This window comes from Poeciliopsis prolifica, unplaced genomic scaffold (genome assembly GCF_027474105.1).
Source record: "Poeciliopsis prolifica strain line A6 unplaced genomic scaffold, Auburn_PproV2 SCAFFOLD003, whole genome shotgun sequence".
In the NCBI taxonomy this organism is placed as follows: domain Eukaryota; kingdom Metazoa; phylum Chordata; class Actinopteri; order Cyprinodontiformes; family Poeciliidae; genus Poeciliopsis; species Poeciliopsis prolifica.
The window spans coordinates 3,726,881-3,741,591 of record NW_026562378.1 but is presented as its reverse complement, the minus strand read 5'-3'; the positions used below and the strand labels follow the sequence as shown (position 1 = coordinate 3,741,591).

The following is a 14,711-nucleotide window of genomic DNA, read 5'->3' as shown; positions in this document are numbered from 1 at the left end:
CCTCCTGTTTCGACGCGTCAGTGGTAGAGCATTTGAGAGATTTCCATGGCGCAGTCCAGGCACTCCGCGGCCGGGAGGCAGACGTCGCAGCCGGTGCAGTCGCAGAGGAGGAGGCGCGCGCCGGCGCACGGGCCGCAGGGCGGCGTGAGGTCCAGGAGAGGCCGCAGGGCGCCGGGCTCGCAGCCGAACAGCGACGAGCACAGCGAGCAGAAGCACGCGGTGCATCCTCGGAAGGTCTCCGTTAGACAGTCCACGGGCCGGCAGAAAAGGCAGCCCAGCAGGATGGCGGCACACAGGTCTCGAGATGAGGGAGACAAAGTAAAAGAAAAAGAAAAAATGAGATACGAGCTAAAAGAAAACGGTGCGGATTGAGACTTCTACATAAAACTTTAGGAGGCCCACGACTTATTCAGGAGTGTGTTTTCCATGTTGGTATTCTATAATACTGTTCTTCAACAGTGGTGCCACTAGGGGGCACTGTGGGGGGCCTCAGAAAGTTGGAGGGTAAGAGAAAAAAAGCAAAAATAAAAAGTATCACATTTTCTAAAGTTTTTTAACTTCAGCGTTTTTATCATAATTAAGTTTTAAATTAAATATAAGTTAAAACAATTTTTTATTTCTGACTGGCATCACGCTGCTAGATTAAACTTGACCAGCAAGCAAGAAATGGAAAAGTTCCTGACACAGAAAAGGCCAAAGGCAGCGACCAGCAGCCTTTCTATGGAGGACCCTAATGCACATAACCATAAGAACTGTGGGAGTAAAATAAAATTTGATGTGATTAATATAAAATAGCATACATTTTCTTATAATCAAATACCAATAAACTTCTTTTTTTTTTTTTTTTTTACAAAAAACACCCAGCTGCCTTACCACTTCCATCTGCCTCGGTGTGAGCTGACGAGGTTTTGAGGCTGTCTTGACCTCTGGGTTTGGTCTGTGTTCGGCTCACGTCCGGGAGTTTGTGGATCTCCGTGAAGGGCGGCAGCAGGGAATGCAAAGGTTTCGGCTGGTGTCGCTCCACAGAGCACGGGGCGCAGATGTACACAGCTGTGGCCGATCCGCCCTTGAAGTGAATCTGCACATCATGTTTCAAAGCGGTCGCCTCTGTGTAAAAGAGCAAAACCAACAATCAGCAGCAGAAAGGCCGAGCCATGAACCATGATGATGGTCTTACTTCTCGTCTGAGTTGGTGGTACGATCACAGAGACTTCAGGTGGAGACAGTTCTGACATGCTGTTGACTTCAGTAAAAGATCCTGGAAGATGAGACACCGTTGTTCCATTTTTCACTGTAAAGTTTGTCACACACTCCTGTTAAACGTACCCGTTCCATCCGCAGCTTCAGCGTCCGACTCTGAGGCCGCGGTTTGTGAACTCTGGGTCATCAGCAGCTTGTCCTCTTCTCCCTTCCCGTCTCCAGGCATCCCTCTGAAAATCTGCTTGTCCTCCATTGAAACGTTCAGTCAGAGAAACAATCGGCCTTGTTCTGTTGGAGGGCAACGAGGGAGTGGGAAGTATAAAAATGTTCACACTTGATTCATGCGTCTTATTGGGATTTGAAGTGAAAACTGAGCGGTTAGCATCAAAAGACTACAACTGGGATTAGTTCCTGCCCAAAGCATCACCGTCCACAACAACTCTTTGAAAATACTTATAGCGTGAGTTACGAGTGCAGAGAATAAATACAGTATCTTTCAATTACAACTTGAGAATGAAAACCAAAATGCACGGCAAACCTTTGAAGAACACATACTATTTGCTGCTAAAATTCTAATATAGACAAAGATCTGGTTCTAGTACGACAAAATGTAAAAAGTAAAACTAGAAAAAGTGGGCATGAATACTGTTGTAAAGTGCTGTAGATTTGCAACCACTGGATACACAAAGAAATGCAATGTTTGCATTGAGTGTGTCGCGTAAGATTAATATTCCCGCAAGTTGAATCAAGGAAGCTGACAAGAGGGGAATGAAGATCTCGACACGCCGCTGAGTCTAGATCAAACGACGGAGACCGTATTTCAGATCAATAGCTGAGGTTTCTCAGCTGTTAGCGATGAGTAGACAACTTGCAAATGGGAGTGAAGTTAATCTATTATTTATCTCCATTTTGCCCACATTTAAGAAGCAGATGAAATAGATCCTGACAGCTCCGTGAGTGAGCTGGGCTCCTCTTCTCTTTGTATATGTCACCGGTCGTGTACGCACAGAAATAATACGATATTTCATGTGGAAATATTGGGTGATTTTCTGCTCACAAAGTTTTTAACAACATGCAATTAGAAAACTGACATCCGTAAGGCACGCTGTGCTGTATCATAAAGATTGTGTCAGACTAAACCCTAACCCTAACTCTAACTAAGCCTTGATCTCTTCAGGCTAAAATTGCCACCCTCAAGAGATTAACATTCAGGGCCAAGCCCACTAACTACAGCTGTTCTGTAGGCAATTCCAAGGGAATAAATTGTACTTACAACCGTTTCCTCAAAAGAAGATATTCCAGGGTGAAGCCACCATCACAGATCAATCATTCTGCAAACTGTCAGAGGAGGAACTGTAACTTCGCAGGAAAGCCTCTCTTCTTTTTCCCCCTTCCTTTCTCTCTCATCCGCCTGCGTTCTCTTGCTCTCTTAAACACACACACATACACAGTCCGGGCATACACACATTTCTTTAGTAACTCCATGCATTGAAACAAAACATTTTTTTTCTTTTTTTTTGTTTCATAAATAGGAGATTTTTGCAAGCACGATGACGACTAAGTAGGCTTTGGAGAAATTATTTCTCTTTCGTTCAAACCCATTGATTATTGTTCTCGTGAAAAACACACTAACTCCCAAATTCCTTCTGTTGGTGGCTGTCGTTTTTGTCACAGTCACATTTTTCACATCATCAAATGCATTTCAACACGTGATAGACGGTATGAGTAAAAATCAAATTTAGTTTTTAAATGACAATTTCTCTGATTAAATAAATATATGTGTGTCTTTTACGTCACTCTGGAGGAAGCTTGGTTCACTCCAAAGTGACCTTAATTCAGTTAGAAATTACTTCACAAATTTTGATTTAGATTTATTTCCTAATTTTGATTCCATCGCCTTTAGATAAGGGAGTGATGTGTTGACTTTTGAGATTTTTCAGTCTATTTTATGTTGTCAGATGGTGCAAAAGAATATTAGGGTTACTGTGGAGAAAAACAAAATATATTTTAGAATTCTAAGAAAAGCATCAGAATTTTTCAGCCTTTTTTCAACAGATGATAAAAAGCATCGCAGTAATTTTATATAGAAAAGCACTTCCAAGCGAGGCCAGCAGATGGCAGAACTTTAGGACTGGTTGCTTATCAACTCCCATAGGAAAAGAATGTTTTTCTAATGACCTTAGCAGTGATGTCATAACTCTATGACGCCACAAAGGAATCTCTCTTGAATGCAGCTCACAGAAAGCGTTTTGTCAGACCTGTTCCACAGTTCTACTGCAGCAGATCACTCTTCACAGCACGTTCGAAAGTCATTGAAACAAGCGGGATATCTACTGTAGATATTGCACGCCTTTCATCGACATGAAGCAACAACAGATTGCATGTAACCATGAAGCTTTTCCAGCCAAGCTTTCATGGGTCGACATAATGGACCTTAACGTCCAAGTCGACTACGACGCTGTCGTTTTCCTCTTTTGAGGAAGACAGCGACAGCCCCATTGAGCCGGAAGATGTACCATCAGAGATCCAGGGGGAATCAAGTCCTTCCGGCCACTTTGAGAATCCAACATCTTCAGAAGTCGAGCAGAAAACAACTCGGTCTGCTGGCTTCGAGATCACCCCCTCAGTGGAAGTCGTGGACAAGACAAGCCGACACGTCACTGATCTGACAAAGCAGGTTGACGATCTTAAAAAGGAGTTACAGAGTAAGACCTTTGACCTCCAAGAAGAACGAGACCGAAGGATTGCATGTGAGGCTGAAGTGAAATCACAGCAGCAGGAGATTCAAAGACTGCAGAGCATGTTAGAAAAAGAACGTCACCAGCAAGTCAAACGAGATCATGACAGAAACGTGCCAGAAACTACAGGAGGCTCTTCCAAAGTTACAGCTGATAAGAGCCTTCTTCAACAACTAGATTACTTCAAGAGGGAGGCTGTAAAACACGCCTCCCATAACAAAGGACTGATAGAAGTAATGGTTGAAGAATATAGGGTGAGACTGAAATATGAGGAGCAGCTCAAGAGACATGCTGAGCAAGCTGCTAAATTTGTAGAACAGGAGGAAACAGTGAAATTGTTGCAGGGTCAGGTTGCAGACCTGAAGCTGAAGTTAAAACTCGCTATGGAAAACAATCATCCAAGAGTCTCCACCAACCAGAGGCCCCCCTGCAACTGGAGGAGTCCAAGGAAAGAGAGACCTTGAATCATCCAGGGGTCTCCATCCATAGCCTGGCTCAGCCTTTGCACCGACCCACATCCAGGTTGCAAAGAGAGGAGTTCACGCAAAGCCAGACCTCCACACAAACATGGAGGCCTGAGGAAAAACAGACGTCCAGGCAACCAACCTCCACAAGTTGCATGGAGGGCCTGCATAGCATTGGCAGGAAGGGTAAGCTATGTCCGGCTCGGCCTTTACGCCGACCCACACCCGGCTGGAACTAACCTGGGTCACTATCCAAACCCAGGTTTGGATAAAACTCTGCAGTAATTAATTGATTCATTGGTCTCTCTAAATTGTCTTAAGGTGTGAATGTGTGTGTGCAAGGATAAGTGTGTTAGATGATGGATGAATGAATATTTGTTAAAAGTGTCTGACAGTAGAATATGATCCAGAGAATCTGTGAAAAGTTCTCTGGCTCTGCTACTGTCCAGAAACGACCAATCAGAACCAAAAGACAAACTTTTGGTTCTGATTGGTTTCTAATGTGTTGAATGTGTCTCAGCACATTCAACACATTAGACTATTAGTCTACTGCAGCTATGCAATTGGCAGAAGTACAACCTAACATTATATCATCTCTGATTATTCATAGAATGATTTATAAAATAAGTTTGTCAAAATTATTTCAACCCATATTAGAACTTTGAATTGATTTCCCTTCATTTTAGTAGCTGCAATTTTGCCCAACCCACACATTTTCCCTAACCCTAACCAATACTAGTCTATTCCTAACCCTAACATTGACTAAAACTTAATTTGGATCTTACCTCTAAACGTTACCCCTGACCCAAATCAATGAGTCCATCATATTAGCCAGGTTTGGTCCTAATATGATGGAACTAATGCAGTGTTTCTCAATGCCCTCCTCAGGTGGATCCCCTGTCCTGCATGTTTTAGGTGATCTCCTTCTGCCACACACCTGGATTGAATCTGTGTGTGATTAACAGGGTTCTGCAGTACTTGATGACTGCAGAAGAGGTCATGCAATCATTTGGATCAGCTGTTCTGAAATAGAGATGCATCTAAAACATGCAGAGCAGGGGGGGCTGAGGACTGGGATTGAGAAACACTGACCTAAAGTGACACTGGACATATAAAGGTGCATTCACACCAAATGCGTTTTGAGTGTCAGGCGCGTCTGGTTTGCATTCAATGTCTATGTGGAGACGCTTCGAGCGTCTAGCGCGGCGCGATTTGAACCGTTTGGAGCGTTTGACACATCAAGCGCATCCAACTCTCCACATAGACTTTGAATGTAAACCAGACTTTCCTGATGCTCAAAACGTGTTTGATGTGAATGAACCAGTAGAATGTTCAGTTCCACTGGTAACAATGACATCAGCAGTGATGACGTCAGTCTTTGATGACATCACTCTTTGATACATCAAATGAATCTCTCTCCTGAGTGAAACACACAGGCTGTTTTCACAGACCTGTTCCTGTTTCAGACTTTTAATTTCTAACTTATGAATCTTCTCCAAGAGGATTGTTACAATTATTTGAAGGCAGAATCAGCCCAGTACAGGTTCACATTCTCAGGCGAGAGAGACTCACCTGGTATAAAGTTGATTTTTGACTTCTGTAATTACACCGAAGATAAATTAGTTTAATCAAAGCGCATCATGAATATGTGAGCATGTGCTCCATCTTAAGTCTAGAGCATACTATCTTTATTTTTTTTGTTGTTGTTGTTGCTTTTTCCACCATTAGACGATCAATATATAGAAAAGCTGACCGTCTTTGAATTACTCATGCAAATAACTTATGTTTGTCACAAGACAAAGAAACAATAATAATAATAAAATTTATTTCATATCTGAACCAGATGATCTTACCAGGCTCCGCTACTATTGTCGAGAGAAATATGCAGAAAGGAGTTCAGAGAGTGACCCCAACTGGGTAAAATATTAGGACGGCAAAATAGTTGTTTCGTTAGCTTTAAGGCTGAACCACAGTGCTCTCCTGTCCCAGACGGGAGGATGCATCCAAAGACAAAGAAGTGTTAGAATTCACGTGGACCCTCAGAGACCAATCAAAAATCATTTTGAACACCTTGAAAAATAATTTCAAGGTGGAATTATTGAGAACGGCCAATTGCGTGGTTAAATATTGTTAGAAATACACTCAGCTGGTGGTGAAGAGGTGGCAGAACTCTGAAAAACACTTATTTTACGCTCTGACATAATTTACATTTTGGCTAATTTACAGTAAGGCCACGAAATGTAATAATTAATAATAATTGTAATAATAATTATCATGAGCAAGTTTTTCATTCATAAATGTCATTTGCTTGAAGCCTAAACCATCTTTCCTCACCTTTCACAAGGAACTCTGCCATCTCTTCTTATCTCTAAAATTCATAGACAAAGAACAAGATGGAGAGCTTTATAGTATGATAAACAATTTGCAACTGCTGGAAAACCCCTAATGTTTTTTATGTTGTTGTTGTTTTTGTTTTTTTGTTTTTTCGTCCTTTCTGTATGTATGGAAGCAGCCCGGATCAACTTCTTCAGGTTTTTCAGATTTGTGTCCATCTGATGCAGATACCTTGTTTGTTGTATATGATGGTAATAAAGAAAAAAAACAACAACAAGAAAGAAAGAAAAATAAAACCCCAATGCTGCTATTTTTGGAAGGAAGACCCTAATCGTTTCCTATAATCCCAAAAGCCTTCCAGGAATAAGGTTGCTTGCCAACCGCCATAAAAGAAGAAGAATAATATTTAATGGTAGACATTTTGGCTAAAGAAGCAGTTAAGACAAGAGAAATCGAATGTAAAGTCCCACTAAGTAGAGCAGAAATAAAAGTAATTATTAAAAATAAGATAAAGAATACATGGGAGGATATATGGAATTTAGAGGAAAGAGGATTACCTCATTTACAAAAAGAGGTAATCATGAGATGTCTACCATATTTAATGGTAGACATTTTGGCTAAAGAAGCAGTTAAGACAAGAGAAATCGAATGTAAAGTCCCACTAAGTAGAGCAGAAATAAAAGTAATTATTAAAAATAAGATAAATAATACATGGCAGGATATATGGAATTTAGAGGAAAGAGGATTACCTCATTTACAAAAAGAGGTAATCATGAGAAATGACAGTATCATGAACAGGAGAGAAGAAATATGAATTAACAGGTTGAGGATTAGGCAGACTGTTTTAAATAGTGGTTTAAAAAGAATAGGGAAACACCCATCTGGTTATTGTTCTTATTGTGGGGAAACAGAAGTAGTAGAACATGTCTTGATTTATTGTAGAAAATATCTGAGAGGGTAATTCAGGAACTGGATCCATTTTTTAGAGAAGCAGCAATCAAATGACACAATTCAAGCACTTATAAAATATTTAAAAGTTTGAAAAATTAGTTTAGAAGATTTAGTATGGATGTGCGCGTGTGTGAGTGTTCAAACGGGCATATTATATAGTTATTTTTAAGGTTAGAAGATATAAGTAATAAAATTCATTTCTGGATTACATTTCCGTCCAGTTGATGGCGGTAGCATACTAGGTATGTGCCAGAAAACGCTATAGAAGAAGAAGAAGAAGAAGACAAACTTTTTTTTTTTTTTTTTTTTTTTTTTTTATGAGAATTAACGAGCGCAGCCGAATTCATCCGAAAGCACATCCGTGTGTACAGTCAGCTACAATGCTAGCTAAAGAAACGACACTCCTTAGTTTCTTGTAACATTAGTTACTTTGATGGTTGCTGCTCGACGAAGGACTGCGTGACCGCACAAAATGGTCAGTATGCGAACAGTAATTCATTTATGACCGAGCTGGAAGCCGGAACTGGGCAGTTTATCTGGGCCCAGTCAGTAACAGCCGTTTACTCTGCACGGGAGTCTGAAAGTGTTATACGCGGAGAAGTCATTGCCATGATGTAACCGAGAAATAATAACCAAAAGGGTCATTTTATTTGGAATTCTATGTGCTTTATCACCAAGTTAACAACTTTAATTGTTTCTTGTTTTGTTTTTTTTTTTTTTTTGTTTTTTTTACGAATTTAGCTTATGCTAACTTTAGCCTGGACAGTGCAGGTGTGTTTGTGTAAACAAAGCGTCTTATTGAGAGGTTTTCCTCTCACACTGAACTGCAGTAAGTTCACAGACTCCTTTTCCTTAAAAAAAAACCCCAAAACAACTACGAACAGCGATTAGTTTACACCTTAAAATGTCCCGGTTCTTCTGGCTTTTTATGCACATGAACACTTTAGAGCTATAACTTAATTAGAAATAGAAATCTAGGAGTTTACACATCAGAATATAATAGTAAAAGAAACGATGTCCTAAGACACCATCATTGCGATTATATAAATCTATCTAGCATTAAGTGGAAAAAGCTGGGTTTTAAGCCATTTTGTTCATACTTATTCAACTTTTCCCCACTACTGTCAGAAACCAGAACTTTGAGTCGAACATGAAGCTCTTGGGTGTTTTCAGTTTTTTTTTAAACCACTCCTGAGAAGATTAACATCTTCCTCAAATAGCCACCTGTGAACAAACTTCTTCACTTTTTGAAAATCTCAAATTAGTCTCATGATCCGTCAGATTCCTGTGCAGCATTTGCCACTACTCTATAGTGTTTGCTGGTCACTTGCCTTCTCGGCTCCTTTGTTGGAGATGCCCTCCAAGCAGCAGGTTGATGTGGTAGAACACCGTTCTGTCCACCGTTCTGCTCTAACCCGGCGTGTCGTTTCGTATTTCAGGACAGCGAGCTGTCGGACGTGGACACTGCACCGGGCCCCGAGGGCAGCGGCATGGAGGGGGAGAACGCTCCGCTTTACTGCATTTGTCGAAAGCCAGACATCAACTGCTTCATGATGTAAGCTCCCAATTCAATTCAGTCCAAGTCTATTCAACCAACGACAGCACTGTGAACAACGCTACGTGATTTAAAAACGGCTCAAGTGTTTAGTTTTTGTTTTTGTTTTTTGCGAAAATTTTGCAAACCCAGCCCTGTTTTAAAAGAAACAGCTTGAATGCCGTTGTATTTGGAAACATAGACTCATGCCGTGGCGTTCTTGTTTGCAGCGGCTGCGACAATTGTAACGAGTGGTTCCACGGGCACTGCATCAGCATCACGGAGAAGATGGCCAAGGCCATCCAGGAGTGGTACTGCATGAGCTGCAGAGGTCAGGGCTTTTCATTTTCTGTTGTAGTACTTTTCTCCTGTAAAAAACAACCCCCACCCCAAAACAAACACCTCGTATTTCTTATTTTAATTATTTCCTTTTCATTTTGATATTTTCTGGACAAATAAAAAGACGAGAACCCGCTGCTGGAAGTCAAATACAGATCCAAGAAAAGCCGAGAGAAGGAGCCGGACTCGGACAGAACCGAGCGACAGTACAGCACGCCGAGCACGCCGGACTACAAAAGCGACAGACGGCGCGGATCTAAAGTAGGTTGCAACCGGTGCGTTCGGAAGCGATAAAACTCCGTCCGCTCGCGGGAGCTGAGCCGTGTTTGTTCCTCCCCGGACGTTCCGGTCTCCAGGTGAAACGCTCGGTGCGCATGTGCGGGGAGTGCGAGCCGTGCAGGCGGACCGAGGACTGCGCCCAGTGCGACTTCTGCAAGGACATGAAGAAGTTCGGAGGGCCCAACAAAATCCGACAGAAGTGCCGCTTCAGGCAGTGCGAGGTTCGAGCCAGGGTGAGTCGCTGCTTCAAGTCCCGGAAAGTTCTTGAATTTCAATTAGATGTTTATTTTTTTTGTTTGTTTTGTTTTGTTTTCAAGGTTTTAAAAGTGCTTCATTTCTGTGTGAAGCTCTTGACAATAAAACCACACACAGTTTAGGCACAATCTAATGTTTGATTTGAAAGCCAAAAATTTTCTTAGATGTTTTTTTTCAAACTCTCTCAAACCTGATTGTGTGTGAGAGAGAGCTATATTAAAACATAAAATTTTCTTACGTTTTAATTGATCTTGTTTCTGCTGTAGATTGTAGAATAGCTTCACAACATTTAGTAAATAACAGTCTGTCGCAATAAATAAATTACTGGCATAATGAATTGAAACAAAAATCAATATTTTCCATTTGGATGATTTATCATTTGCTCTTTCTACCGGACAAAAGCTCTTCAGTCTAGCCATTTTTTTTTTGAAGGATGATTTTGCTTATAGAGACTTCGTAATTCATTTTATTTGTTGTTTTGTTTATTAATGTTGGATATTTAAAATGTCCTCCACTTCCGGTGTTAAATTTTTATTTGAATTCAAAGATTATTTATCTCGTTTTCTTGTGTTGTTATTATTATGAAGCCGTTAGCATTCAGCTGCTTGAAAACAGTCTCAAAGCGACGATATTGTTTATCGCAAAAAACTTCTGGGACAATTTATTGTCCAGCTAAATTTGTTATTGTGAAAGGCCTGCATAACAAACGACATAAAAACAGTTTTCTTGAGTTCATTTATATTGTTTTTAATCGCTAAAGTGTGCAGGTGCTGGAAAAGTTTTGATACCTTGAAAATGCTTGAATTTGACTGTGGGAAAAGTCGCCCATTGCCGCCATTTCCCCTCTTCTTTACCGATCGACAGAAACCGTATCCTAGAAATTGTGCGAAATTGTGTCCCCCCCACAGAAAATGCTGCGCGTAAAGGAGGAGGAGCTCTCCTTGCGTGAGAGGAGGGAGAACTCCCACCACAGAAGAAGACGGTACTCCGAGGATTACGACAGCGAGGTGGAGCTCTACCAGCAGTACAGGGCGGCGGGACTCGGTGGCGACTTGGTGAGTCTGTCTCGCTTCAACCCGCCGCTCGTTCTGGATTCCTGAAACTCATCCGATCCGTCCGTGCAGGCGTGGGGGAGCGATGACGACGACGAGCCGGCCTTCAGCCCTGTCATGCGGAAGAAAGCCATCAAGGTGAAGCATGTAAAGAGGCGGGAAAAGAAGATCGAGAAAAAGGTGAGCCTTCCCTCGCGCGAGACGACTGCGACGACATTGAGCCGCGCCGCCTTTGACGCGTCTCCCTCTGACTGTTCAGAAAGAATCGCGGCGCCACAAGCAGAAGCAGAAGCACAGGGACAAAAACCGGCACAGCGAGCGGGGGGATCTGCGGGACAGCGGGGGGATGCGTCAGTGTCTGGGGCCCAACTGTGTGAAAGGAGCCAGGCCCAACTCCAAGTACTGCTCCGAGGACTGCGGCATGAAGCTGGCAGCCAAGTAATGCCTCCTACCAACCAACACACCACCATGTTGATTTTTTACTTTTAAGTTGTTTGTTTATTTGTTTTTATCACATTAGAACAGCAAACTTGTGTATATTAGGCACAGTTGAACGGAGAGGGGAACCGATTGCAGTTTCCTGGCCGATTACCGATTCTTAAAAATTACAACCCAAAAATCAACCTCAAATGCAGATTCTAATTTATTTTTTTCTCTGAAAGGTTGCTAAATATAGCGACGGAGTTGATCAGTTATATAATATCTAATTATTGGCTGAATTCCCAAAATTAATGACATTTGTGCTAATTTATTGCTGCACACCTCATTAAAACCAGAAGTTTAGATCAATAGAATCGGTCCAAAGCCAATTTTTATTTCCTTTTTTTTTTTTTTTTTGCATATGAAATTGAAGTTGCTAAATAAAGAAACAAAGCCCTTTGCTGCGGTAGATAATGTCGGTTTTGCATGCATCGACCGATTGCCAAAAATTAAGGATATTGGGGCAGATTTATTGTTGCACCCATAGAAGAAATACTGTTTGACTGACTGTATGTGAGTAATATGGCAAAATTGATCTGAACTTTTATTTAATTTCTGAGGACAAGATCAGAAATGTGAGCTTCTTTTACCATAATTGCTATAATTTAAGCTTCTCCCCCCTCCCCGCCCCGGACCTGCAGCCGGATCTACGAGATCCTCCCTCAGCGGATCCAGCAGTGGCAACAGAGTCCCTGCATCGCCGAGGAGCACGGCAAGAAGCAGCTGGAGCGCATCCGCCGGGACCAGCAGAACGCCCGGCTCCGCCTCACCGACATGGAGCGGCGCTTCCACGAGCTGGAGGGCATCATCGCCAAGGCCAAGCAGCAGGCGGTTCAGCAGGACGAGGAGGTGACAACCCATATCTCGCCAGTTTTTTTTTTCTTTGCTACACATTTGTGAAAAAGCAAAGCGCTAACAGAGGAACGGCTTGTTTGCAGGTGAACGAAGGTGAGGGCGATGACACAGATCTCCAGATTTTCTGCGTGTCCTGCGGTCATCCCATTAATCCGAAAGTGGCGCTGAGACACATGGAGAGATGCTACGCCAAGGTGATTCCGCCTCCTCACGGCCAGAATGCGGTTCGAGTCGCTCGCAGCCATTTCTACCTCTAAACATCCGTTTCTGAAACGATTTTACTCCACAGTACGAGAGCCAGACGTCCTTTGGTTCCATGTATCCAACAAGGATAGAGGGGTAAGAGTAAAAGGATGCTTCAAAGTTTTAGTGAAGAATTTAGCCCTTTTTGCACCACGCCGTTTATTTTTATTAATTTCCTCCTCAGTGCCACCAGACTCTTCTGTGACGTGTACAACCCCCAGAGCAAGACCTACTGCAAGAGGCTGCAGGTTCTGTGTCCAGAACATTCCAGAGATCCAAAGGTGTGTGCGCCTGTGGAAAAGCTTCCACGCATCTCTGCTGAACCGTATTCAGTGCTGGACTCGCTTCCGCTGATGTGCAAACAGCAGAGCTCATTTTTCTTTTAGCCCTTATAGTGTTCTTGAATAGAACAAGATGGAAAGATAAGTTTTAGAATATGTAAATTATGTCAAAATTAAAGTGGAGCTTAGTTAAAGTGTAGTCTTTCAAGTGCAGATGTAATTTGAATCAAAATTAGCACACTCACATTAGCATATGCTAATTATGGTGTAGAACTTTAGCATTAGCATCTGCTAAATATTGTGATGATGTAGCAGTTTAGCAATAACGTCAACTAAATACTGCACAGGTAGTGCTTTAGCATTAGCTTCTGCTAACTACCATAACTACACTTTGCTAAAGCACTACAGTGATGATGTAGTGTTTTAGCATTAGCTACTGCTAATTACCATGATGGCAGAACGCTTAGTGTAACTGTTTAGTGTTTTAGGGTGTAACTTTTTAGTTAATGATGCCCACAACTCACCACATATAACATTAATGTGAATATTGTGATCGTTTTTCGTGTTTGCCCTCCAGGTGCCGGTAGACGAGGTGTGCGGTTGCCCTCTAGTGAAGAACGTGTTTGAGCCGACAGGAGACTACTGCAGGGTGTCCAAAAGGAAATGCAACAAACATTACAACTGGGAAAAGCTGAGGAGGGCTGAGGTGGACTTGGAGCGGGTCAGAGTGGTAAGGCCATCTTGAGGCACTCTGTTGCCATGGAAGCCGCATTAGCTAAAGGTCTCAGCAGGTTATAATGACCTCTCCTCTTCTGTTCCCACAGTGGTACAAGCTGGACGAGCTATTTGAGCAGGAGCGAAACGTCAGGACCGCAATGACCAACAGGGCCGGTCTGCTGGCTCTGATGTTGCACCAGACCATCCAGCACGACCCGCTGACGACTGATCTCCGTAGCAACAAGGATAGGTAGTCAGCCTGGGTTGGACTCAGATCTGCAGATCGCTCTACATAGAAACATGATAATTGTGTGCTGAAGATATAAACTTCTAGATTAACTACTGCTTTGATGACAGAAGATTTTCTACCATTTTAAAGTGTGTGTATGATAATATATTTTTTTCCTAATAGTGGTAGAGGAGCCACGTTTGAGTTTAGAAACTGCTGTTTTTGGTATGAACATTAGAAATAAAGCCTTGAAACAAGCTCTGTGTGTGTGTCAGCACTGTAAATACACACATCCATACCTTTACACAGAGGTCATCACTCTTTTATGAAAAACATTTTCATAAATGTTTTCAAATCAGTTTATTTTTGGAGGGTTTTATGGAAAGGACTTGCACATAAGGAAAGAAACATTTCGAATATTTCTTAATGTGCACCTACTTCCATATGCCTGCTGTTTGTGGTTACATCATGACAAATGCAGATTCTTATTTATTTCCCTTTCAACACCCAGAAGCTATTATCTTACTTCCCTTCAAAATTTCATTTTTTTCCCTCCATTTATCTTGCTATAATTGTATTTTGTTTTTATTCATAAAAGTAAATTGTAAAAAAAATTATAGACTTTTTTTTTTATGTTTTTGAGTGACAAGACAAAGTGGCCCATCTCTCAAAACTTGCTGCTTCTTCATCAAGGAATTGCAGAGTGACACTTAGTTTGGACATTTGGACTTCAAATAAATGCAGTAAATTTCCATTAAAA

The 14,711-nt window shown here is 41.9% G+C and overlaps 2 protein-coding genes across 2 annotated transcripts in view; one reads left to right on the top strand and one right to left on the bottom strand.

Annotated features, from left to right (window-relative positions):
- Positions 1 to 7: 7 nt before the first annotated feature.
- Positions 8 to 14,711, bottom strand: part of si:dkey-245f22.3 (uncharacterized protein LOC492819 homolog) — a 351,352-nt gene continuing 336,648 nt past the window's right edge. The window contains exons 2-6 of the mRNA XM_055025219.1: positions 2,474 to 2,628; positions 1,327 to 1,488; positions 1,178 to 1,258; positions 874 to 1,107; positions 8 to 298 (exon numbers count right to left, since the gene is read on the bottom strand). Of these exons, the coding sequence (XP_054881194.1) occupies positions 18 to 298; positions 874 to 1,107; positions 1,178 to 1,258; positions 1,327 to 1,453 (723 nt within the window). The 5' untranslated portion in view covers positions 1,454 to 1,488; positions 2,474 to 2,628 and the 3' untranslated portion in view covers positions 8 to 17. The remainder of the gene's footprint in view (positions 299 to 873; positions 1,108 to 1,177; positions 1,259 to 1,326; positions 1,489 to 2,473; positions 2,629 to 14,711) is intronic.
- Positions 8,005 to 14,209, top strand: cxxc1b (CXXC finger protein 1b). The gene is made up of 14 exons (XM_055024986.1): positions 8,005 to 8,162; positions 9,127 to 9,242; positions 9,452 to 9,552; positions 9,685 to 9,821; positions 9,917 to 10,072; positions 11,003 to 11,149; positions 11,219 to 11,326; positions 11,406 to 11,584; positions 12,268 to 12,475; positions 12,565 to 12,675; positions 12,771 to 12,820; positions 12,909 to 13,005; positions 13,583 to 13,735; positions 13,830 to 14,209. Exons 1-14 carry the CDS (start codon positions 8,160 to 8,162, stop codon positions 13,974 to 13,976), a joined length of 1,713 nt encoding a protein of 570 aa, XP_054880961.1. The 5' UTR covers positions 8,005 to 8,159; the 3' UTR covers positions 13,977 to 14,209.